Source organism: Chelonoidis abingdonii, chromosome 7 (assembly GCF_003597395.2).
Source record: "Chelonoidis abingdonii isolate Lonesome George chromosome 7, CheloAbing_2.0, whole genome shotgun sequence".
In the NCBI taxonomy this organism is placed as follows: domain Eukaryota; kingdom Metazoa; phylum Chordata; order Testudines; family Testudinidae; genus Chelonoidis; species Chelonoidis abingdonii.
Window position 1 is genome coordinate 111583116 of NC_133775.1, and position 25672 is coordinate 111608787.

The 25672-nt window shown below is 43.6% G+C and overlaps 1 protein-coding gene across 1 annotated transcript in view; it reads right to left on the minus strand.

The window, feature by feature from the left end:
• Nucleotides 1–589: 589 nt before the first annotated feature.
• CDC23 (cell division cycle 23) overlaps nt 590–25672 on the minus strand; it is a 30127-nt gene continuing 5044 nt past the window's right edge. The window contains exons 3-16 of the mRNA XM_032794737.2: nt 24030–24167; nt 23319–23361; nt 22297–22402; nt 14150–14282; nt 7042–7219; nt 6853–6950; nt 6494–6575; nt 5760–5913; nt 5105–5224; nt 4726–4801; nt 4198–4259; nt 3678–3756; nt 3461–3580; nt 590–1402 (exon numbers count right to left, since the gene is read on the minus strand). Of these exons, the coding sequence (XP_032650628.1) occupies nt 1232–1402; nt 3461–3580; nt 3678–3756; nt 4198–4259; nt 4726–4801; nt 5105–5224; nt 5760–5913; nt 6494–6575; nt 6853–6950; nt 7042–7219; nt 14150–14282; nt 22297–22402; nt 23319–23361; nt 24030–24167 (1560 nt within the window). The 3' untranslated portion in view covers nt 590–1231. The remainder of the gene's footprint in view (nt 1403–3460; nt 3581–3677; nt 3757–4197; nt 4260–4725; nt 4802–5104; nt 5225–5759; nt 5914–6493; nt 6576–6852; nt 6951–7041; nt 7220–14149; nt 14283–22296; nt 22403–23318; nt 23362–24029; nt 24168–25672) is intronic.

Below are 25672 nucleotides of genomic sequence, written 5' to 3' on the forward strand. Positions count from 1 at the left end.
TGGGATCTGCATGGACAATCTCCAGAAGAACCACAGTTACTGTAGGGCAACTGTTCTTTACAGCTCAGAAAACAGAAACAGGTTGGTTTCTGTTCTAACAATCTTTCCCAGGCTCTGTCCAACGGAATGCCAAGATCAGATGTAAGTGAAGATATTCGACCCTTCTCAAACCTTTATCTTCTGGGACGTGCATAGAAACTCCAACCATTCAGACAAACCAAGCACCTGTAGAAATAGCTCCATATACTCAGTTTAGAGAATGAAAGTGAACAGCAATTGACTTGGCTGAAGTCAGACTGCAGGTCAATGGTCAAATTGACACTGTTCCAGGCCGATCTAACCACCACTTCTGTCCCAGGCAGTTGAAATCTAAACAAGATGCTGCACTAGTTTGAAGGACTCTGACTGCCACACAGGACACTGAACAGGGCTACTCAAATCTGAGCGAGGTAGCTACTAGCCACCTCCCCCCAGCCCCCCACCCCGCAATGAACTTATGGAAAATCAGATCTTTTCTATATTTAGTTCAATTGTGTTTGTTGTAATGGGAAGGATATTTGTGCCAAGACAATACCCAGGGACAGTAACATGCCTACCACCATTTAATGATGTACTTCCCACTAGCTGGTTTGCCACTCACCAGCAAAGCCAAGACATCTATCTGAGCCATAGACCTAACAGCAACCAGTTACTGGGTGAGGCCACTTAAGACTGACACCACCTCTCAATCCCCAAATGCTGTTTCCCTTTCATGGCAGCAGTGAAGTCGAAATGTCCCTCTTACTGTGCTTGCTTGGGTGCAGCTGCAGAAAAGAGTCCACAGAGAAGCTAGCAAGGGACAATTCTTGCAGTAGGCAGCATCAGTCCCACTGAGGCCCTTGAAAGGAGTTCGGCGAAGTCCAGAGTTAACAGAGCAGAGACAACACTTTCAAACATGTTTCAACTCAGGCAGACAAAACCTCCTCATCTAGGGAGCAGTTGCTTCTTACACACTTGGAGTGAGGCAGTGAGAAGCATAGTGGTTTCTGACATCTCAGCATAGGCACTTCACATTGGTTCCACAATGATCTTTGCCTGCATTGACAACAGCTAGCTTCAGCTATATGTTCTCAGGATTTCTACCTTCAACAGAAGGCAGTACCAGACCAAAGCTTCGCGGGAATGAGGTGGTTGTTTCTGGAGGATGGGTTCAAGTCCCCACTTGCCCTAGGCTGGCCCAGAGAAGTACAATTCATGGGGTAACTGAAGACAGGTTCAGTGGGGATACTCTCCGTGTGGGAGTGTTGTTGGATGACAGAGATGCAGGGAGGAAGAAGGGAGCAGAGATCTCTGTGGAGGAGGTTTCCCCTTGGTTGCGTAGTTGTAAAATCTGTCTCAGCAGGGCCTTCCCTTCTTCTCTTGTCTGAAAAGAGTCAGAATACTGCATTTGATACAGTCTCACATGATATTCTTATTGATAAATTAGGCAAATACAATTTAGATGGGGCTACTATACAGTGGGTGCATAACTGGCTGGATAACCGTACTCAGAGAGTAGTTATTAATGGTTCCCAATCCTGCTGGAAAGGTATAACAAGTGGGGTTCCACAGGGGTCTGTTTTGGGACCGGCTCTGTTCAATATCTTCATCAACGACTTAGATATTGGCAGAGAAAGTACACTTATTAAGTTTGCAGATGATATCAAACTGGGCGAGATTGCAACTGCTTTGGAGGACGGGGTCATAATTCAAAATGATCTGGACAAATTGGAGAAATGGTCTGAGGTAAACCAGATGAAGTTTAATAAAGACAAATGCAAAGTGCTCCACTTAGGAAGAAACAATCAGTTTCACACATACAAAATGGGAAGAGACTGTCTAGGAAGGAGTAATGGCAGAAAGGGATCTAGGGGTTAATAGTGGACCACTTAACCATTTCCTTCCAAATCTACAGCTGGCGCACTTCTGACCTAGACAGCCGCCGTTGTGTGTTGTCAGCTCACAGGTGGTGAGCTACTATCTGGCCGCAGTCCTTGCTGCCCTAAAGCTTGTTGTGTAGCTCTGTGCTGCTTAGGCCTCAGCTGGAGTATTGTGTCCAGTTGTGAGTACCACATTTCAGGAAAGATGTGGACAAATTGGAGACAGGCCAGAGAAGAGCAACAAAAAATTATTAAAGGTCAAACATGACCTATGAGAGAAGATTGAAAACATTTAGTATGGAGAAGAGAAGACTGAGGGGGACATGAGAACAGTTTTCAAGTATGTAAACTGTTGTTGCAAGGAGGAGGGAGAAAAATTGTCCTAACCTCAGAGGTTAAGGAGAACAAGAAGCAATGGGCTTAAATTGAAGCAAGGGAGGTTTATGTTGGACATTAGGGAAAAAGTTCCTAACTGTCAGGGTAGTTAAACACTGGAATAAATTGCCTAGGGAGGTTGTGGAATCTCCATCTCTGGAGATATTTAAGAGTAGGTTAGATAAATGCCTGTCAGGGATGGTCTAGACAGTATTTGGTCCTACCATGAGGGCAGGGGACTGGACTCGATGACCTCTCGAGGTCCCTTCCAGTCCTAGAGTCTATGAATCTATGAATCTATTAGTAGGTCAATTCCACACTTAATGTAGATTGCAGCAAAGCAGCTTCAGAGTCAAATTCAGCAGCAATGTGAACAATCATACAGTAACACTAGTTTGGCTCTCACTGGGGTTGCAAGACACAATATCACATAGTAAAGGACATTGGTTTTCCAGCTATTAACAGTAAGGTTTAAGGTAAAACAGACCCTTTAATATCCTCTTCCCAGCCCTTTGGCATGTAGGTTACTTGCTTTGCACACCTGATTATCTTACATGTCTATACTGCTACCTTCCACAGAACAGACTGGCAATAGCACAGACTTTAAGAGACTCAGGCTCTGGTCTTGTCTTCTCAAATTCTAGACAGCTTTGCTTGGGAGAAGGGGCAAGTTTTAGCCTGGTGATGTCCACAACATCCCTTCCTGTGCTGACATGGAAATCCAGAGTGTCCAACTATGGCCTGAGAGAATCTGATTCCACACATGCCAGGATACCAAGTACTTCTGTATTCTTTGCACTGTCAATGGGGAAGATCACAGATAACAACAAGAAACATGGGGGATTCCAGGAGCACATTGTACAGGAAGTCCATTAGTTCCTGCAGAAAGATGGCAGGGTTTCCTGCTAGAGATCTGCAGACCACTACAAGTCCTAAGTTATTTTTGTACTACTGAATGCCAAACTAGTGCAACCCTTAGCCCCAGAACTTTGACTAGTTACTAAGAAGCAACAGCAGGAAATAGGTGAGCAGCAGCACTGGGGGTCTTCTCACATAGATGAGGATCGTCCACTCCAGGTGGATGCAGCCCACGCTCCTTCAACAGAAGGACTGCTCTGACTCCCAGAAGAAACAGAGATCAAGGTAACAATCCCCTAAGAAAGAGACATTGGATACTGGCTACTCACATCATTGAATGCACAGCATTTCTGAGCACAGGCAGAGGCTTCATCCCAGAGCTTACACTTGAAGTAATATTGGGCTAGGTAACGGAAGGCAGTGCTCACCTCCAGGTGCTCCACTATCTCCTACAGCACAGTAAAGAAACAGCAAGAGCTGATTTGGAAGATAGTTCTACATCATTCTCCCTCACTTCTCCCTCCTGTCTCCCTACTATTGACTCACCCCACAGGAATATATATCCTGGATGTATTTGATGTAGCACTGAGCAGCCTGTTCTGATTCATTCAGCTGTTCATGCAGCCTGGGAAAGGAGAGAAATTGGGTCAAAAACATAGCATGGAAGAGACCCAAAAGCAAGAATTTCTGTCTGCCCTGGACAGGCCTTTAGAAAGGGCCTCTCCCAAACATGAGCAAGTTCTGGACCATGCTTTACTAGCTGCAGCCAGGCCCAGTCCCCTAGAAGCAGATAGACAACACCCCACGCCTGAGGGACAGGGTAACAGATCACCCACCAGGATAGCAACTAGTTACTAACATTGCCTGCCAACATTACTATGGTTTCTAGGTTCCTTAGCTGACAACCCATGCAAACAAGGCTCTTTTTCAGAGCTGAGGCAGGACATTAGGATAGGAGTTGTAGTTTCCATAGACCTAGGGATACCACATCTAAACAATACCAAGCTCTTCAGATCTCAAAGTCCTTTTCACAGAACACTGAGAATAAATTCTGAGCCATACTCACTTGGCTAGTTTCACCAATGCCATTTTCTCCACATCTCCCACAGCATACGCTCTCCAATAACACTGCAAAGGAGGGAAAAAGTCACACAAGCACCTCAGCAAAATGTCTTCTCTAGCATGAAGTGAGTTCACGCTGGTCACATACAGACCCAGTACTGCAATGCTCTCAAGCAGAGATGCATGAAGAGAGCTGGTTTTCTGGAAGGCTGCAGCAGACAAATTCACCAACTGCTCAGTGCAGATGGTTAGTGCAGAACTTCCCCTGAAGTCACAATTATAACAGAAACCTGCTAAGATTAGGCCCAGACTGCACACAGCTCCCTACTCCCACCCTGGGATCAAGGTCATGACTGAAGGAGGACTGAATAGCCATTCTGAGCACTATCCCACATCCATTACTTTTTAGGTATGCAGAGGAAGACAGCTCAGGAGGATCAGAAGTACTAAAGAGACTTGTGCCTCTGCCTGCTTCCCTGGCAGCCACCTGGATGCCCAGCCTGCCCCATAGCACATCTGCGCCCTCACTTACCTTTTTGGCTTCCACCAGCTGATTGAGTTTCTCATAACACTCTCCCAGAGCAACCAGCATACGGGAATCATTAGGTCTGTGAGAAACAACAGCCAGTCAAGCTACCTCAGAACATGGTATTATCTCAAGCTAAGTGAAGGATGGACCCTACCACTGAAATCCAGCCCTACATACACTACCTAACCACATTCTTCTATATCCTGCTGATATATGGAATACTAAAACTTTATTGATGGCTCTGAAGAGACTGAATAGAATCTCTACAGAACGTAATCACTTAAATGACACTGCATACACTAAGTCACTGATACCTCCTGCAACTCAGCTTATAGCATTCACTCCGAACTGCCAACAGTTATGGCTAAGTTCCCAGCTTTACCTGAGCTGGTGGGCCCGTCGGTAGTAATACAGACAGTAAAATGGCATCTTGAGGATCTCATAGGTTTGTCCCAGTCCATACCAGGCTCTGTAGTCCCTCTTGTTCACCTCTATTGCATGTCTGCCAAAGAAAAGAGAAAGTGGTGTAAGTGTTCAGAAACAGGCAGGATCCAAAGCAAGTCAGAGTTCACAGGGTTAGGAATCATAGAATATTAGGGTTGCAAGAGACCACACAAGATCATCTAGTCCAATCCCCTGCTCAAAGCAGGACCAACACCAACTAAATCATCCCAGCCAGGGCTTTGTCAAGCCGGGCCTTAAAAACCTCTAAGGAAGGAGATTCCATCACCTCCCTAGGGAACCCATTCCAGTGCTTTGTCACCCTGCTAGTGAAACAGTGTTTCCTAATAGCCAACCTAGACTTCCCCCACTGCAACTTGAGACCATTGCTTCTTGTCCTGTCATCTGCCACCACTGAGAACAGCCGAGCTCCATCCTCTATGGAACCCCCGCATAGAGGGGCTAGAATATGGACCAACAAAAGAAGGCTCCTAATAAGGCCACACAAGATACTCCTCCCCTTCCGCCCAAACCTGTCATTACTTCATGCACTCCCAGAGGCCATTCTCTGCCTTGCATAGCTCCTGCACACACACCTATAAGCCTGGATAGCTGCAGATGTGTTCTTCATTTCCATGTACTCATGTCCCATGAGGGTCCAGGCTCCAAGATACCGAGGATTCAGTTTCAAGGCTCTCTGGAAATAGAGTGCTGCTTTTTCATGTTGAGAGCGTAGACTATAGTAATTCCCTAGAGGATGATCAGAGGAAATCAAGTGAACAGGAAAAAGAAGCAGGCGATTAGGAAACAGATACAAGCTGCAGCATCTATTATTTTTTCCATATAAATTAGAGAAGGGAGAGAAACCTGTTAAGTCAGATCCAGTTCACTGCATAACTCCAAGCCCCAGTCTGAACTCAGTTTGGTCTCCAGTGCTCTTGGCCAATCCATTTCATTTGTGCGAACCAATGAAGCTCCCACCCCTTACCTTGGAAAACTATCCCACAAACTAATAAATGCAACTTATCTATTTGGGTACTAAGTGCCCAGAACCAAACAACAGTATTCCAGTATCTCAGAGCTGCATAGAGAACCCACCACCAATACACTCTACCAAAGGCCTGCATCATCATCTCTGTGCACTGCCAACACTGCATTGACTTCTTTTGCTGCAGTATCATCGCATCTGCTGTTTTACCATGAGTGACAGCTGCTTCAGCCAGCCTAGCCTCAACAGACCTGCTAACAATTCCTGTGGAGAGGGATCAGTAAGCTGCCTTCCCACTCCCTGTAGCCTGGGTGACAAACTAGAAGAAGAGCAGCCTCTCACCTATCACACAGCAGGTCTCCACACGATACTTGTCAATCTCACACAGATTGTGAGCCAGGTAGCTCAGCTCAGGCTTCATGCTCTGGTAGAAAAGAAGAAGGAGATTGCTGGGGGGACAAGTATGACACCACTTAGAGGGAAGAGGGGTAGGGAGATTAGAAATGCACACCAAGCATACCAGTCCACTGGGAGGAAGGGGAAAGAAGACAGCTGCAAGTTTATGGCCAGAGGGACTCATTAGCATTCATATGATTGGATAGACTTAATTCAGGTATTCTGCTAAGAAGCCATAAAATGCTTGCTATGTGAGCTGATGTAATTTATAGCATCGGAATATGGGTGAAATAAAGTTTGCTCACCCGGACATACAGCAGGTTGGAGAAGGTGTCCATGTTTTCTATCCTGTATGGGTCTTGTTTTCTTAGTTCATTGAAGATAGAGAGAGCTTTGTCTATATCTGCAGATGGAGGAAGGCAAACATCAGTGAGTGCTGCTGATTGATGCAGAGTTTGTAGCAGGAGGCACCCCCCTTAGCTGAGTTCACTGACCTCTGATATTGTGGTAGGCAACTGCAATCTGGGAAATGATGTAGGTGCTCTTGGAGAATCCTGCATCAATGAGACTCTGGTACTTCTGCAGAGCCTCTTCTATCAGCTGCAGCTCTGTGTAAATGTGTGCCAGGAAAAACTCCTTCATCCAGGTATCTGGCAAGGACAGGCACTTCAGCTGGTAACAACCAAACAAGACACACACTAAGAGGACAATCCACATCACCTCAATGCCTCTTGCAGAAAAGGGAAAACATCAGCTCTCTCTTCATCCAGTGGCTGGATCTTTAGAGGACAAAGGGCAACACTTCCCTCCATCCCGCAACAAAGCCTTCTCCTTAGACAAAAAGAACAGGAGTACTTGTGGGACCTTAGAGACAAACAAATTTATTTGAGCATAAGCTAACTCCACTCAGTGGTGCAAAGACCAAGAAACAAAAGTGTGAACTATGGGATTCTATCAACTTAATATCAGACATTCTATAGCAGGAATTCAATCCTGACCACAGATTAATAGATTTCTTTTAAGTCCAGAAGGGACTCTTAGATGATCTAGTTCAACATCCTATATAAAACACAAGCCATAAAATGTCATCCAGTTATTCCTGCACTGAGCCCAATAATTTACTTGGCTAAAATACATCTTCCAGAAAGACATCCAGCACTGATCCGAAGATTTCAGGCGATGGAGAATCCACAGCTTCCTTGGTAGTTTGTTCCTATTATTAAATAACCTCACTGCTAAAAACGTATACCTTATTTCTAATTTGAATTTGTCTAACTTCCACTGATTGTTTCTTGTTCTGACCATCTCCACTAGATTAAAAGGCCTTTTAGCACCTGGCATTCTCTCCCCAGTAAGATATTTGTACACGATAATCAAGTCACCACTTGATCGTTTTGATAAACTAAACTAACCAGATTGAGCTCTTTAAGTCTCTTGCTCTTAGGCATTTTCTCCAACCCGCATGTCATTTTTGTGGCTCCTCTACGGACCTCTCAATTTTTTCAATACTCTTTTTAAACTATGGCCACTAAAAAAACACAAAAACATACACAGTATTCCCATATCAGTCTCAGCAATGTCCTATACAGAGGTAAAATCATCTCACTACTCCCTTGTTTACACAGCCAAGTATCACATTAGCCCTTTTTGCCATACCATTGTCCTGGGAGCTGATGTTCAGTTACTGGTCCATGTGATGGGGTGTACCAACCACGCACTGGGCTAATGGGGATGGACCAATCACTGTGGGCCCAGGAGGCCGCACCCTGCTGCACATGCTCAAGGTAGAAGAGCCAGATAAAAGGAGGAAGCCCAGCTCAGTCAGGGCTGGCTGCAGAGGAGGAAGGATGTGTACTGCAGGTTTCTCCAGAGGGCCCGGTGACTCTTCAAGCAGCAGAGCCCATGGACCTGGACTACGCTATGGGTAACTCACCGACTGCAGAGACTGACAAGGACGCCAAGCTGTCACCAGCCAAGGAGACGCCTGGGATGCAAATTGTGGTAGGAAAGTGGCCCAGGGGCTGTAGTGGAAGCAGATGCCTAAACCTTCAGTGGGGAAGTCTTTGGCTTTATAGGGCCTTGGGTCGGAACCCGGTGGAAAGGGAGGGAGGGGCTGGGTTCCCCTACTACACCCCACAGATCACTAAGTGTGGCTGCTGTTTTTTCTCGGTCCCAACCTGGGAACCCAGGGACCACAGACTGTTTGTTCTGACCCACCCAGGGGCTATAGATGGATTCCTGTTCTGCCCTGCCCCAGAGGCTGATTCCCCAATTGCTACCATCTGCCCCATCCAGGAAGCTTATAGGCTACAGACTAATTGTTTGCCCTGCCCCACCTGGGAGCTATAGACTGACTACTGTTCTGTCTTACCCAGATGACCAGAACTCCAGTTATTACTACCTGCCCCCAGCCAAGAGGCTTGGGGACTATAGACTATTTGTTTGCCCAGCCCTGCCTGGGGGCTACAGGCTGACCATTGTTCCATCCTATCCAGACGGCCAGAACGCTAACTGTTCTTGTCACATGTGCTGGAGAATCGGGCATCAGTCGGGTCCTGCTAAGATGACTAATATGAGGAGAGCTGGGTGAGAAAACCCCACAGCCACTATGGATACCGACAAAATATTAAAATGGATGCTGGAAAGCCAGCAGCAGCAGGCTACACAGCAACAACAAGCCCAGTTGCTACAGCAAATGGCCATCCAACAACAACAGATGGCCCAGCACCAAGAGCAACAGCAGCAGTGGATTAGGGAGCTAGCAGCACAGCACCAATCTCAGCAAGAGCAGCTAGTTCAGCAGATGGAGGTGCTCCTGTAACTGAGGGGACCACTCAGACCTGCTGGGGTGAGCCAGGGTTCGGAGAGCACTCTGACTGGGTTACCAGTGAGGCTGGCCAAGATGGGGCTCGGATACGACCCGGAGGCCTTCTTGGTCACATTTAAGTAGGTCGCCACTGCAGCCTGTTGGCCTCCAGGGCACTGGGCTACCCTAGTGGCTCCATAGTTAACTGGAACTGCACAGACTGCTTATCGGAGTCGAGATCCTACGGAAGCTCTCGATTATGCCAAAGTAAAGGCCGCCATCTCAGACCACAAAGGGGTGAGCCCCGAAATGTTCTGTCAGTGATTTAGATGGGAAAGGTGTCCCCCTGGAGCATGACTTCAGGCAGTGGCTCAGTGGCTCCAGGATTATTGCTGGAGGTAGTTGGAACCTGAGAAGTTGACTGGGCCTCAAGTGGCAGAGGCCATCGTCCTTGAGTTTACACAGAGCCGCCCCCCTGTGGGGAAGGAGTGGGTCCACTGACATCGACTGACGACACTCGCAGAGGCTGTGTCCTTGATGGAGGATTACTTAGCCACAGAAGGTCCCTGACTTCCATCTCCTAAACCATGGAGTTCTGGAGGCTACAAGAGGGACTCAGATGAGAGATAGCTCAACTCTGAGGAAGTGGGACCCCGGAGTAGGCCTGGGCCATGGAGGGTAACCTCCCACCCGGGAATTAAGCGAAAACCCAACATGAAACCCCGAGGGGAAGAGGCACCATCCGGTGGACCTACACCAAACGCCACAGAACTCCACAACACAGATATTGAAGGATCGACGTTATGAATGTGGCCAGGAGGGTCACTTCAGACGTGATTGCCCTTTTATGGACTGCAACTTGGCTAGGTGTGAGTAGCAGACACTCAAGCCTCAAAGAAAAACTCACTCAAATTGATAATCCCTGTGTGGGCCAATGGCATCCAAGTAGCATATCTTGTCGACTCAGTGTGCAGCCAGACACTCACGTGGGCCGATCTAATGAAGTCACTGGATCAGACAGAGGCCCCTATATACCTCCAGAGTATCCACCAGAACATATAGCCATACCCCACCATGAGGGTAAAGCCAGAGGCTGGCTGTCATGAGGAAACCTACCAGGTTGGCCTGGCCAAAAAGCTTGCATATCTCGTGGTCCTAGGTCAGGAATGGCAGTGGTTCAGGGAGGTTATGCAAGAATGGGGGCATCGGCTGCCGGTGGAAACAAATCCAAGATCATGAGCAAGGGGGCTCCTGAACCAAAGAGAATAGGAAGGATGAGAGAAGGAACTCCCTGATCCTTTACAGGGTCCTGGACCATGTCCCATGGGAGGAGAGATGCTAGAGGAGGCGGAGCGTGAATGGCTGATGGTTTGATGGGGACTTCCTGAGGGAGCAAAGGGAGGACCCCATCCTGAGTGGTGCTTAGGAGCAAGTGCCCAATGCTGAGGAGGAAAGGGGCATCAAACTACAAACACCCCAAGAATTCCACTTCGAGGGTCACAATGAATGCCTACACCAGATAGCCAAAGATTGCCAAACCCAGGAAGAGATCTAATAACAAGTTCCGACATAACTTGCTGCGGCTGGCTCACTCGGTGCCCTGGGCCAGACACCTCGGGCAGGAGAAGACTACACCGAGTGGCCTTTAGTTTCTTCTGGCCAGGCATCCATGAGGAAGTGAGCAACTTCTGTGCCTGCTGTCCAGAATGCCAACGTGCTAGTCCCAAAGGGATATGCAAGGCACCCTGATCCCCCTTCCAGTGGGGGGAGAGTACCATTTTAAAGGATAGATATGGACCTGGTGGGACCCTTAGAGAAAAGCAGTTTGAGGTTCTGCTACATACTGGTGGTGGTAGACTATGCAATCCGATATTCTGAGGCTGTCCCCTTATGTTCAAAAACCACAACCGCCATAGCAAAAGAACTTGGAAATGTTCAGCCAGGTCGGGATACCAAAAGAGATACTAACCAACCAGGGAGCCAACTTTTCGTCCTGACTAACGGAGGAGCTGTGCAAACTACTAAACATCCGGGTCCTGAAGACTTCCATCTACCACTCCCAAATGGATGGCTTTATTGAGAGGTTTAACAGGACCCTAAAAATCAGTGCTCCGCAAGTTTGTTGAGGATGATCCAAGACATTAGGATGAACTGGTATCTGCCCAAGCATCTACAGGGTTCTTCCCATTTGAACTGTTGTATGGTAGGCAACCCAGGGGGATCTTGGACCTCCTCCAACAGACCTGGGAGGAACAAGAGTCTCAGGTTACGGGGTCAGTTCCATATTTACTGGAATTGCAGGAGCGCCTTAGGAAGCTCGGAGGATTTGCTCGTGAGAATTTAATGAAAACACAACAGACTCGGGAGCAGAGAGACAATCAGGGAACCCATCTCTGGACCTTCGAACCCAGTGATTGCATCCTGTTATTCCACTCATCCCTGGCCCAACAACAGGGCCCCCTGTCACAGTCCACTAGGATACTTAAACCCTTTTCAGAGTCAGAGGTGTCCAGGATAGAGTCCCCTATTCTGTAGGAAGGACCTGCATTCATTGTTGCTAGATATATGACCTTATACTTGACTTTATTAAAACGCATTTTGTGTGAATGGGTCCAGCTTACCAAAAGATCCAGATTGCTCTACAAACAAGGCTGCCCTTTCCTTATTTACCATTCCATCAATCTTTGTGTCATCTGCAGATTTTATATTTATTTCCAGATTACTGATGAAAATGTTGAACAGTACCAGGCCTCATACCAATCCCTGTGAAACCACATCAGAACCACCTCTATTTGATGAAGACTCTCCTTTGACAGCTACATTTTGAGATCCATCAGTTAGCCAGTTCTTAGTCCAGTTGAGACAGGCTTTACTGAAATTGTACAATGCTCTTTTTTTAAGATCAGAGTGTGATCTAATATCAGACACCTTATAGAATTCTAAGCATGGTGCCACCTTTTTGTTCTGTTTGTAGAGCACGTAGCACAATGGGGTTCTAGTCCATGACTAGGGCTCTGAGCAGTGCTTAATTTGTGCCAGGGCTGAGCCCCGGCAGTTCAAAGCCCTGGAACCTCTGGGCTTGCCACATCAGTTATGAAGTAAATCATTGCTTGAGCCCCAGAACCTGTTTCATTACAAATTAAGTACTGGCTCCAAGGCACTACAGCAATACAAACAGTGAACAATAAGTTGTATCTATGCAGTTACCTTCATCAACCAAATTTATTATCATCACTTTAAAAAAATGAAATCAGGTTTGACAAGACATTTTCCATAATACTATGTTGATTAGCTTTAATTATTTAATTGGATTTTCCATTATTTTGTCAGACCAACTGGTCTATTACTATCTAAGTCAGACAGGTACTTTTTGAATATTGTGTGACAAAGTTCCTCCTCTGCCTTGGTGGGTCCTGCGCTTATTGGCAGATTTCCTCACCTCAGTGTTCTCCTCCTCTGGTGGAACCCATAGTCTGGGTCAACTCCTCCTGTGTCTGATCAGGAGTTGGGAGGTTTAAGGGGAACCCGGGCCTGCCCTCTACTCTGGGTTCCAGCCCAGGGCCCTGTGGATCACAGCTGTCTATAGTGCCTCCTGTAACAACTGCATGACAGCTACAATTCCCTGGGCTACTTCCCCATGGTCTTCTCCAAACACCTTCTTTATCCTCACCACAGGACCTTCCTCCTGGTGTCTGATAATGCCTGTATTCCTCAATGCTTGTACTCCTCAATGATCCAGCAGTACACCCTCTCACTCTCAGCTCCTTGTGCCTCTTGCTCCCAGCTCCTCACACGGGAATCTCACGGACTAACTGGGAGGCTTTTAACTAGTTCCAGCCAGCCCTTGATTGGCTTCAGGTGTCCCAATCAATGTAGTTATCTTAATTGGCCCCAGGTGTCTTGATTAACCTGAAGCAACTGCTGTTTGGTTACCATGGTACCAGGGATTTGTGTAGCCTGGGGCTAACATACCTCACTATTTTACTGTAAGCCATCTGGCCTTGCCCCATCACAATTGGCACAACATTAGCACTCTTCCAGGCTTCAGGAACTTCCTCACTATGCCAAGATTTATCAAGATCTAACATTAACAGGCCAGAGATCACCTCAGACAATTTTTGTAGGACTCCTGAGTTATACAGGCCTGCTGATTTAAAAATATTCACCCCGGCAGATGCTGTTTAGTATCATCCTTAGTCATTAATGCACTGGAAAGTATGGTAGTTCATCCTCATTCAATATGAAATAATTCTGCTTCTTTCCAACAACAGAACAGAAAACATATTAAGCACTTCTGACTTTTTACTAAATTTTACCATTGCCATCTAGTAATGGGCCTAGGCAGTGTTAGGATTTCTTTCATTCCTGATATACTTTAAAAAAAATCTTCTTGATGTTCTTGCCCATGACAGCCAGAGATTTTGCCTTGAAGTTATTAGCTTCCCTTCTCAACTTTCTATACTTCAATAACTTCTAACTTATATTGACCACTGTCTACCTTTCAATTTGTTGTTATCATTTTTTCTAAGTGCTGCCTTCACTTACACAAGGGGTTGGACTCACATGGAAAAGTCAGAGATAAGAAAAATTGGTTACCATATCCTGCCTGCAGTAAAGCATCCCAGATTACGTGGCAGTAAATAGGTGCAGTATAGCAGTGATTTCAAACAATGTAAAGGTTCCCTTGCCTATTTGATGAGCTTCTGAACTAATAATAAAACCAAGGGCAATGCCAATCCCAGGACATTATTCCATCAACCGTTAGCTTTAATTTTGTGGTACAAGACAAGTTTTACCATCTCTTTGTCTGTGATCAGATTACAGAGCTCCAGCCAGGCTCCCCAGTGCAAAGGCAAAACATGGGCAGCTTCAACAAACACATCAATCGCCTCTTTCACCAGGTCCAGCTTCCGCAGCACAACGCCATACCTACGTAGATAAAGAGACCAGTGTAACTCTTTGCATCACCCACCTCTACTAGTTGTACCCATCTAGTCATAACCTCATACAAGTGACAGAGCTACAAGAAGGGAAAAATCAAATTCCCCAGTGACAAATTCCCTATTATGGTGCAGAAACAGCACAAGAGTTCAGTTTAACAGGAGCCTTACATCTTTATTCTGTAAAAATCAAATTGAAATAGCAAAAACCAAACCACAGAATATAAACTTTGAGTCCTATTTGAATTTTTCATAGTGGTTTGAAAAATGGTACAGAGAGAAGCATTAAAAAGTCACCCTTTTGGCAATTTTTCCATCAGTCTCACTTTTCTTTGTCCCTCATTTTGCAAAATACCTATTTTATGCCAGGACCTGTCTTTTGGCCACATGGTTGCTTCTCCCGTGTTGATTCCTTTAATACCAGTTATACATAGGTAATGCGTGTCTATAGAAACTTTCATAAAATTTTAGCAGATAGCTGTGAAATAAGAGGCCAGGAGTTCAAATGCCACACCTAACTAACCTTGTCATTGACTAAGGCCATAAACCCCAACCTAAAACCCAGGGAAGAGTTTCTGAACACATCCCATTTTAAAAAATAAGTTAGCAGAGAGCTTATGCAAGGTCACTGCAGGCCCACAGCCCAGGTCTCTAACAAGATTAACCCCAATTTTATCCACTGCACCACAGAGCCTTTCAGAGTAACTTAACCAGTTTTGGTTATCCTGACTTTAACCACAGTAAACCACTCTCCTGTACCAGAGCCAGGGATACAATCTAGGATTCCTGCATATCAGTGTTCTACAGCTGACTAATAAATGCTTAAGTAACCCTCAGGGAAAGTTTGCATCAAGCCCACCTCCAATGACTGTTTTAAAAGGGGCCTGCACTTCAGCAAGTAGTAAGAGTCTAAGCCATGGATCTAAAGGTCAAGGGGGTTCAAATCCTGCTGCAGTTTGTGGGGATAGGGGCAACAGTATGGTTGCAACTAATTCAAACAGTAAGAACATAAGAACGGCCATACTGGGTCAGACCAAAGCTCCATCTAGCCCAGTATCCTGTCTTCTGACAATGGCCAATGCCAGGTGCCCCAGAGGGAATGAACAGAACGGGTAATCATCAAGTGATCCATTCTCTGTTGCCAATTCCCAGCCTCTGGCTAATAGTCATTGATGGACCTATCCTCCATGAACTTATCTAGTTATTTTTTTCACAATATCCTCTGGCAAGGAGTTCCACAGGTTGACTGTGCATTGTGTGAGGAACGCACAGTCCTTTTATTTGTTTTAAACCTGCTGCCTATTAATTTCATTTGGTGACCCCTAGTTCTTGCGTTATTAGAAGTACATTTCTACCCTGCTATAACGCGACTCGATATAACATGGATTCACATATAGCACGCTAGCAGCGGGGCTCCGGTGGTGCTTTAAAGGGTTCGGGGCTCTGGCTGCTGCAGGTAGCCCGGCCCTTTAAATTACCGCTGGAGCCCCGCCACCGCTACCCAAGGGCTGCAGCAGTGGGGCTTGCTGGCTATTTAAAGGGCCTGGGGCTCTGGCTGCTGCAGGGGAGCCCTAGGCCCTTTAAATCCCGCTGGAGCCCTGCCACCCATACCCATATATAACGGCGTTTCAGCTATAATGAGGTAGGGATTTTTGGCTCCCCACGACCGCGTTATAGCGGAGTAGAGGTGTAGTAAGCAACACTTCCTTATCTACTTTCTCTATACCGGTCATGATTTTATAGACCTCTATCATATCTCCACTTAGCCATCTCTTTTCCAAGCTGCATCTGACTGCTGAGATTCTCGAGTTGGCTGGCAACGCTGCGCGAGATAAGAAAACCAGGATCATCCCTCGCCATTTGCAGCTCGCCATCCGTAACGACGAGGAGCTCAACAAACTACTGGGGAAAATCACTATCGCTCAAGGAGGTGTTTTGCCTAATATCCAGGCTGTGCTGCTGCCTAAGAAAACCGAAAGTCATAAAGCCAAAAGCAAGTAAAAGTGATCGACAAGAAACGGGACATCTGAATCTGTGCTTAAAAATTAAGCTGAAAAGTCCCAGTCTTATTAGTCTCTCCTCATATGGACACCGTTCCATACCCGTTATCATTTTTGCTGCCCTTGTCTGAAGCTTTTCCAATTCCAATATATCTTTTTTGAGATGGGGAAACCACATCTGCACACAGTATTCAAAATGTGGGCATACCATGGATTTATATAGAGGCAACATGATATTTTCTGTCCTATTATCTCTTTCTTAAATATTTCCAGCATTCTGTTCGCTTTTTTGACTGCCGGTGCACATTGAGTGCATGTTTTCAGACAACTATCCATGATGACTCCAAGATCTCTTTCTTGAGTTGTAACAGCTAATTTAGACCCCATTATTTTATATGTATAGTTGGGATTATGCTTTCCAGTGTGCATTACTTTGCATTTATCAACATTAAATTTTATCTGCAATTTTGTTGCTCAGTCCCCCAGTTTTGAGAGATCCTCTTGTAGCTCTTTGCAGTCTGCCTGGGTCTTAACTATCTTTAATAATTTTTTGTCATTTGAAATTTTGTGACCTCACTGTTTACCCCTTTTTCCAAATCACTTATGAATATGTTGAATAGGACTGGTCCCAGAACAGACCCCTGGGGGGAACCACTATTTACCTCTCTCCATTCTGAAAACTGACCATTTATACCTACTCCTTGTTTCCTATCTTTTAACTAGTTACCAAGCCATGAGAGCACCTTCTCTCTTATCCTGTGGCAGCTTACTTTGCACAAGAGCCTTTGGTGAGGGACCTTATCAAAGGCTTTCTGAAAATCTAAGTACACTATATCCACTGGATCCCCTTGGGCCACATGCTCTTTGACCCCCTCAAAGAATTCTAGTCGACTACTGAGGCATGATTTCCCTTTACTAATACCATGTTGACTCTTCCTCAACAAATTATGTTAATCTGTATGTCTGACAGTATTGTTCTTTATTATAGTTTCAACCATTTTGCCCAGTACTGAAATCAGGCTTACAGGCCTGTAATTGCTGTGATCACCTCTAGAGCCCTTTTTAAAAATTGGTGTCACATTAGCTATCTTCCAGTCATTTGGTACAGAAGCTGATTTAAATGGCAGGTTACAAACTACAGTTAGTAGTTCTACAATTTCACATTTGAGTTCCTTCAGAACTCTTGGTGATACCATCAGGTCCTGGTGACTTATTACTGTTTAGTTTATCAATTTGTTCCAAACCCTTCTCTAATGACTCCTCAATCTGGGACAGTTCCTCAGGATTTGTCATCTAAAAAGAATGGATCAGGTTTGGGAATCTCCCTCACATCCTCAGCCATGAAGACCAATGCAAAGAATTCATTTAGTTTCTTCGCAATGGCCTTATCATCCTTGAGTGCTCCTTTAGCATCTTTGTCATCCAATGGCCCCACTGGTTGTTTAGCAGGCTTCTCTATATCCTAGGGGATTCTCTACATCCTAGTAAAGAGGAGAGGATTGAAGTTGATTAAGCACAGGTAGGAACTGCAGAGAAACACTCAAATGTAATTGAATGGGGTTCTTTTTCATCACATGAAGGCAGATAACTAAAACATGACAAATTTTATAAGTCCTCATATACAAATGCTAGAAGTCTAAAATACTAAGATGAGTGAATTTGAATGGTATTAAATGAGGATATTGAGATTATAAACTTGGTGAAATGAGGACAGTCAATGGGACACAGTAATATCGGGGTACAAAATAGACAGGAATGACAGTAGCTTGTGCTGGTGTGGGAGAATGTCACTATATGTGGAAGAGAGCAGAGACACATATATACTAAAAATCTTAAACGAATCTAACAGTACCACAGAACCTCTATGGATAGAAATGCCATGCTTGAATAATAGAGGAATATAGTAGTAGAAATATACTACTAACCACCTGACCAGGATGGTCATGGTGACTGTGAAATGCTCAGGGAGATTAGTGATGCTACAAAAACAAACCCAATAATAACGGGGTTTTCAACTACCCCTATATTGACTGGTACATGTCACCTCAGAATGGGATACGGAGATAGTTTCTAGATGTCATTAATGACTACTTTTTGGAGCAGATAGTCCTAGAACCCACAAGGGTAGAGGCAGTTCTTGATTTAGTCCTAAGTGGGGCACAGGATCTGGTCCAAGAGGTAAATATAGCTAAACTGCTCAGTAATAATGACCATAATATAATTAAATTTAAGATCCTTAGAGGAGACAAATACCAATAAAGCCCACCACAGTAACATTTAACTTCAGAAAGGGGAGCTACACAAAAGTGAGAAAGCTAGTTAATAGAAATTAAATGGAAAAAGTCACAAATGTGAAATGCCTGCAAGCTGCCTGGAAAAACTTTCTGAAAATACTATAAGAGAAGCTCAAATTAAATTTATACTCCAATAAAAAAAAAACACAACAGTAAGAGGGCCAAAAAATAAAAAGCCACTATGGCTAAGCAATAGAATAAAAGGTGGCTAGAGGCAAAAAGGCATCCTTTAAAAATTGGAAATCAAATCTGTCATAAACAGATAGCTAAGGGTTAAGGTCTCTTTCACCTGGAAAGGGTTAACAAACAACACCTGACCAGAGGACCAATCAGGAGACAAGATATTTTCAACTCTGGGTGGAGGGAATTTTGGGTGTGGGTCCTTTGTTCTGTCTCTCTGTGCTCTCTAAGCTCTGAGGGTCATCACATATCTCTACAGGCTCTCTAATCTTCTGACTCAAATTAGTAAGTACAAAGGTAGAAAAACAGTATAGTCTTTTACATTGTTTTTCAGGATTTGCAACTGTGTATCTGGCTGGTGGAGTTTAATGTGTATTTGGCTAAAAGTATTTTAAACTTGGATTCTGTCTGGATAAAGCCGTTTATCCATTTCCTATAAGCTAATCGACCCTGTAAAATTTCATCTTGATTACAGAGACAATTTTTATGTTTTTCCTTCTTTTATTAAAGTTTTCCTCTTTTTTTAGAATCTAATTGATCTTTTGGTTATCTTGTATAAGACTCCAGGGAAGGGGAGTACTCACCAGGGAATTGGTGGGGGGAGAAGGGGGAGAGAAACCTGATCTCTCTGTGTTGTGTTTCAAGGCATTGAAGCACGGTATTCTTTCCTAGTGTCCCCAGGGCGGGAAGAATCTGGGAGGAAGAAAGGAGGGGGGAGGGAAATGGTTTATTCCCCTTTGTTGTGAGACTCAAGGAATCTGAGTCTTGGGGTCCCCCGGGGAGGTTTTGGGGAGACCAGAGCTTATCAGGGGCTCTACCCTAAGTCCTGATTGGTGGCAGTGCTATCGGATCTAAGCTGGTAATTAAGCTTAAAGGATTCATGCTGGTACCCAATATTTTGGACGCTAAGGTCCAGATTTGGGAATTATACCATGACAAAATCCTACTGAGGAAAACAGAAAGGAGTATGAACTCTGGCAAGTCAAGTATAATTAGGAAGGCCAAAAAAGAATTTCAAGAGCAACTAGCAAAAGACTCAAAACAGCAAATACATTGTTAAGTACATCAGAAGCAAGAGGCCTGCCAAACAATCAGTGGGGCCAGTGGACAATCAAGTTGCTAAAGGAGCACTCAAGAAAGACAAGGCCATTACAGAAAAGCTAAATGAATTCCTTGCATCCATTTTCATTGCAGAGCATGTGAGGGAGATTCCTACATCTGAGCCATTCTTTTTAGGTTTCAAAACTGAGGAACTGTCCCAGATTGAGGTGTCAATAGAGGAAGTTTTGGAACTAATTGATAAATTAAACAGTAATAAGTCACCAGGACCACATGATAGTCACCCAAGAGTTCTGCAATTTCACATTTGAGTTTCTTCAGAACTACTATCTGTCATATGTAACTTATCACTTAAATCAGCTTCTGTACCAGGTGACTGGAGGATAGCTAATATGATGCCAATTTTTAAAAAGGCTCCAACGGCAATCCTGGCAATTACAGTCCAGTGAGCCTAACTTTAGTACCAGGCAAACTGATTGAAAAATATAGCAAGGAGTAGAATTATCAGACACAGATTAACACAATTTATTGGGGAAGAGTTAACACAGCTTTTTTAAAGGGAAATCATACCTCATCAATATATTAGAATTCTCTGAGGGGGAGAGGGTCAAACAAACACGTGGACAAGGGAGATCCAGTCAATACAGTGTACTTGACTTTCAGAAAGCCTTTGACACGGTCCCTCACTAAAGGGTCTTAAGTAAAGTAAGCCGTCATGGGATAAGAGGAAAGGTCCTCCCATGGATCAGTAACTGGTTAAAAGGTAGGAAACAAAAGGTAAAAATAAATGTCAGCTTTCAGAATGTAGAGAGTTAAATAGTGGTGTCCCCCAGGGCCCTGTACTGGGACGATTGCTGTTCAACATATTCATGAATGATCTGGAAAAAGGGGTAAACAGTGAGGTGGCAAAATCTGCAGATGCTATAAAAATCACACAAAAACAGTTAAGTCCAAAGCTGACTGAAGAGTTACAAATGGATCTCACAAAACAGAGTGACTGGGCAACAAAATGGCAGATGAAATTCAACACTGATAAATGCAACATAACCCCAGCTCTACAGACAGAATGATGGCATCTAAATTAGCTGTTGCCACTCAAGAAACAGCTTGGAGTCACTGTAGATAATTCTCTGAAAACATCTGCTCAATGTGCATCAGCATTAAGCTAATTTTATTCAAATCAGATATTTATAGTAAAAAAATTTAAAAATAATTTTTTTAATGAAATCTGAATTTAATACAAAATGTGTTAAGGCTTTTATGTATTACACTCTATTAAAACATTTAAATAAAATAAATAAATATGTTGAATCCATGAACCTCTATCAAAGTCTTTGAGTTAATGGCTGTTTTTCTAAATTTTGAGGTCAAGGTTTATAAATATGGTACAATATTTTGTAATAATATAGCACTGTATTACGGTCTTGCTTTGTTTAATAAAAATATATTTTACATGGTATTTTGTGTGTTTAATTAGAGTCCAGTTACTATCCTCATGCCGCTTGGCACAAATTAGGAGCAAAAAGTTAATTATCTAGTACATAAGCAATATGTCATTCACCATTTTCTAACACACTAAAAACAAAATTAAGAAGAACCTGAAAATATTAAGCTATATAATTGCTTAAATGTATATAGTTTTAATGTACTTTCTCTGGTAGTAAAGAGACGTACCAAAGTTAGTATAAAATCTCTATTAGGTTTACAACTAAAGTATTAATGGTTATTTCAACCAATGAGACCGCATCTTTTTTAGAAAATAACAGATGTACAAATGGAAGCATCAATTTAGATCAATTTAAATCAAGACTTTCCATCTGGTGATTTCAATTGTAATTTAAATCAATCCACCCTGTTATAGCAATTTTTAAACAGGGATAAAACGTAGAAAGTAGTGCAATTTCTCCCATATTCCCCAGCAGGGGCAGCTTCCCTTCTCCCCAAATCTAGAGAGCCTTAACAGAGGTAAAACAAAGCTGTAACACACACAAAACAGCACATACACACATCTCTAGGAAATTAGCAGACCAAAAAAAAAAACAAAAACCCTAAATTCAGTGGCATTTACTATTGCAGCAGGACATACTATTGACCCCAAACCTTAAGAGAGCGGAAATAAGTTAAGGGGAAAGACTTATCAATATAGAGATGGAAAGGAATACACAGTGCTGTCAATAACACATCCACACACACATCTCCAGATATCAAAAAGCATCATGAACCCCGCACTCTAATGCAAAATATTAGACAACGATGGATAGGAATACATTAATCTTTCCGTTTAATGTGGATAGGGCATGTCCTGCTGCAATCTTACCAGCCACTAAACAGGATGTTTGTTAATTCTCCAGAAAGATACTACTGCTCCCTTAGGAAAAGGACAGAGGAAGAACAGAGTGCTCCAGAGGTTACTGCATCCCCATCCCACCTCCTCAGGAAAGGGTTCATATGAAAACTCCCAGACACTTACAGATAAAGGCCAAAACCATCCAGCTCCTGTGCTTTGTGTTTCTTGCTAAGCTCCACCCTCAGCTCTCTTAGTGCTTCATTCTTCACCTGTCCTTTCTCCAAGGGGCCTGCAAAAAGAAGCACACAACTGGCTTTCAGTGATTGCCTGCCTTTCAGGATTCTTCATTGGCTTGTGGCTTCACCAGTTTAGAGAGTCAGATTTCTGAAGACCAAAAAAGTACCATTGCAATCACCTAGTCTAATCTCATGCATAACAGGCCACAGAATTTCACCTAGTAATTCCTGTATCAAGTCCATAACTTCTGATGGAACTGAAGCATCTTTTAGAAAGACATGCAGTCTTGATTTAAAGACATGCAAGTAACAGAGAATCCACCACATCCTTTAGTAGTTTGTTCCTATGGTTAATCACCTTCACTGTTAAAAATAATGGTACTTATATACTAATCAAGTCACTTCTCAATGTTTTTGGTAAACTAAACACATTTTAAAATGCTGACACCAGTATTGAACACAGTAGTCCAGTACTGATCTGATCAGTACTGTATATAGAGGTAAAAGTCACCTCCCTACTCCCCTTTTCATACGTCCAAGGATCACATTAGCTATTTTTGCTACAGTATCACAGTTGCTTGTTTATTATGACCTCTAATCCTTTTCAGTAACAGGTATGCAGGCCTGACAGCTTCTAAGGCCAGATCTCCTGTACAGCACAGGCCATAGAACTTCCCCAAAATAATTCCTAGACCATATCTTCTTCTTAGAAAGACATCCAATCCCCCCACCCTCCCAATTACTTAAGTGTGATCTACATTCTTTAGAAATGGGTCAACCATGGAGAATCTGTAGCAAATGCCTTTAGGAATATAAGACCATGCATAGGCCCAGCAGACAGAGCTACACTACCCAACCACAGTCTCTCAGGCCACAAAGCCATTATGGTTTGCACAAAGAGATGATGTTGGCAGTTCTGTTTTCATTAGTTTGAGTGCTCTATTCTCAGTGAGAAAAGCAAATCTTTACCCAGACTATCCACTGTTTCATCATCTTTCTTCTTTTCTCCTGACTGTAAAAAGAGAAGAAAAAAAACTAGTTTTACAATACATTATTTCACAGGTTGGAGTATAATTCTGCTAACAGCACCTGAGTCTAGCTCCCAACAGCACCAACAAAAAATTCCGTTAGGTTTAGCAAGGAAACAAGAGATTAACCTGGTGTCACGGAGTGTGGGGGAGTCCGGCCCTGCACCCCTCTTCCTGGTCCCCACAGTGACTATTAGCCAGCCAGTAAAACAGAAGGTTCATTGGACAACAGGAACGCAGGTTACAGCAGAGCTTGCAGGCACAGTCAGGACCCCTCCATCGAGTCCTTCTGGGCTTTCAGGGTGCTTGGATCCTAGCTAGGATACCCTGAATTCAGCCCACACAGCCCCAAAACCCAAAGACCTGCCCTCTCCTCCCGCCGGCCGATTCCTTTGTCCCTTCCTCAGGGGCAAAGGTGCTTCACCCCCTCCCCCCTGCCTGGCTCAGGTTACAGGCTTAAAGATCCTGTCCCTCACCTAAAGACATCCCCTGCTCTCCCATTCCCCACACAGACAGCCCCTACTCCATCACACCTGGCTTTCTAGATTGTTGCTGGGAAGAGAATAAGTGGAAGACTATAACCCGCAAGGCTTTGTGGGAAGACAGAAGTGGCAAATTCAGTATTAAAGGATGGTTTTCCTCATTGTCTTACCAGGTATCTGGAGTACATGTACAAGAAGTAGGCCTTCTGGCTCTTGCATCCCCGCAGAAAGTATGCAGCCCTGTCATACTCCTTCAGATCAAAATAAGATTTAGCTAATGTGTAAGCATCCAAATCACGAGCATCTTCCTAAAGAGGAGAGAGTTCATTAAATCAACAGTTTTGAGTTCCTTGGAAGTCTTCTCATGGTGAAAAATGGTTAGGAAGGAAAAAAGAAACATACCGCCTTGGAAGCTCAGATTTAATATTCTCTGCTACACCAAATAAAAATTGAATACTTTCAGACATTGTTCCCCACTCCTCATTTCATCCCAACCACCCAGTCCTTTTATGTAAAAAAGATTTAAATTTTAGTTTCAAACTATGTATGAAAACAGTGGAAATCCAGAAAATAAAATATTAAAGTGATCAACCACTAGAATAGATGAGTTAGCTGAATGCCAAGCAGAAATGAATGCAGAGTATAAATTTAGGTGGGGAAAGGGAGAGAAGGGAAAGCAAGTAACTTAACGGAGAATTTAAGACTGCAAATTTAAACTTAAAGCCAGAGAATTCTAAAATCTCCTTTATTATAACTGCCTCCATAAAGCCTCACTGCAAGACTTATATTTAGCCATGCTTTATAAAGCATCAATTATAAACTAAATTGGTGTAGTGAGAAACCAGATTATCTTTTGCAGAAGCACATCTTTAATCATTGCCCAATTATTGCCTCACTCTCCCTACAAAATGGTGGAGGCCTGTACACAATTTGTTTCTTGCAGAATGGTCTTGAGCTACTGAAAATGCTGGTTAACATTAGTCTACAAGTTTCACATTAGGATTTTTTCTTCTAGGATTATACTGATTTGGGCTTTTAAAAAGACTGGGAAAAGTTGTGAATAATATTAATAACCATGATTTCCAAGTTCAATCTGCATAATGTGATTTACTATGTCATTTTATAAATCAGTGGTATGTCCTCACTTGGAAAACTGCTCAGTTCTGATCACTCCAAAAAAAAAAAAAAAAAAAAAAAAAAAAAAAAGATACAAAAGAAACAGAAGGAGTCTAGAACAAGCCAGGAAGTTATCAGAGACCGAAGACTTCCGTGTCAGAAATTAAGATTGAAACAGTCAGAGAAGAGATTATGACAGGAACATGTAGATTAGGAAGAAACTTCTCCTGTAGTTAGGTATTCCACAGCTGTACGTTACAGAATTTATAAGCTTCTTTGAGAGCATTCTGGTATTGATCCCTGTAGAAAACAGGATACCTGTAGTAGAGGCATCCCCTGATTTAGTTACAAGCAATTACTACATTCATATTTTTATTTTTTAACGTTGGCTGCCTTAATGCTGTGTTAACAGAGTTTTTTGGGCATTTGGACGACTTCAAAACTGGAGTAGTAATAGATATGAGGATTAAAATTTAATAGGGCAAAGTTCATGCACTTACGGGACAACAAGATTTTTGCTGTAAACTGGGCGACTCAGCGTTGAGCGACAAAGGAGCAGAGACTCGGGTTGTACTGGTGGATCACAGGATAAAACTATGGTACATCTACCCTACAGGATTATTCCGATTTTTACATTAAACCGGTTGTAAAACAGATTGTATAAAGTCGACGTGAACGCAGGCCACACAAAGCACAA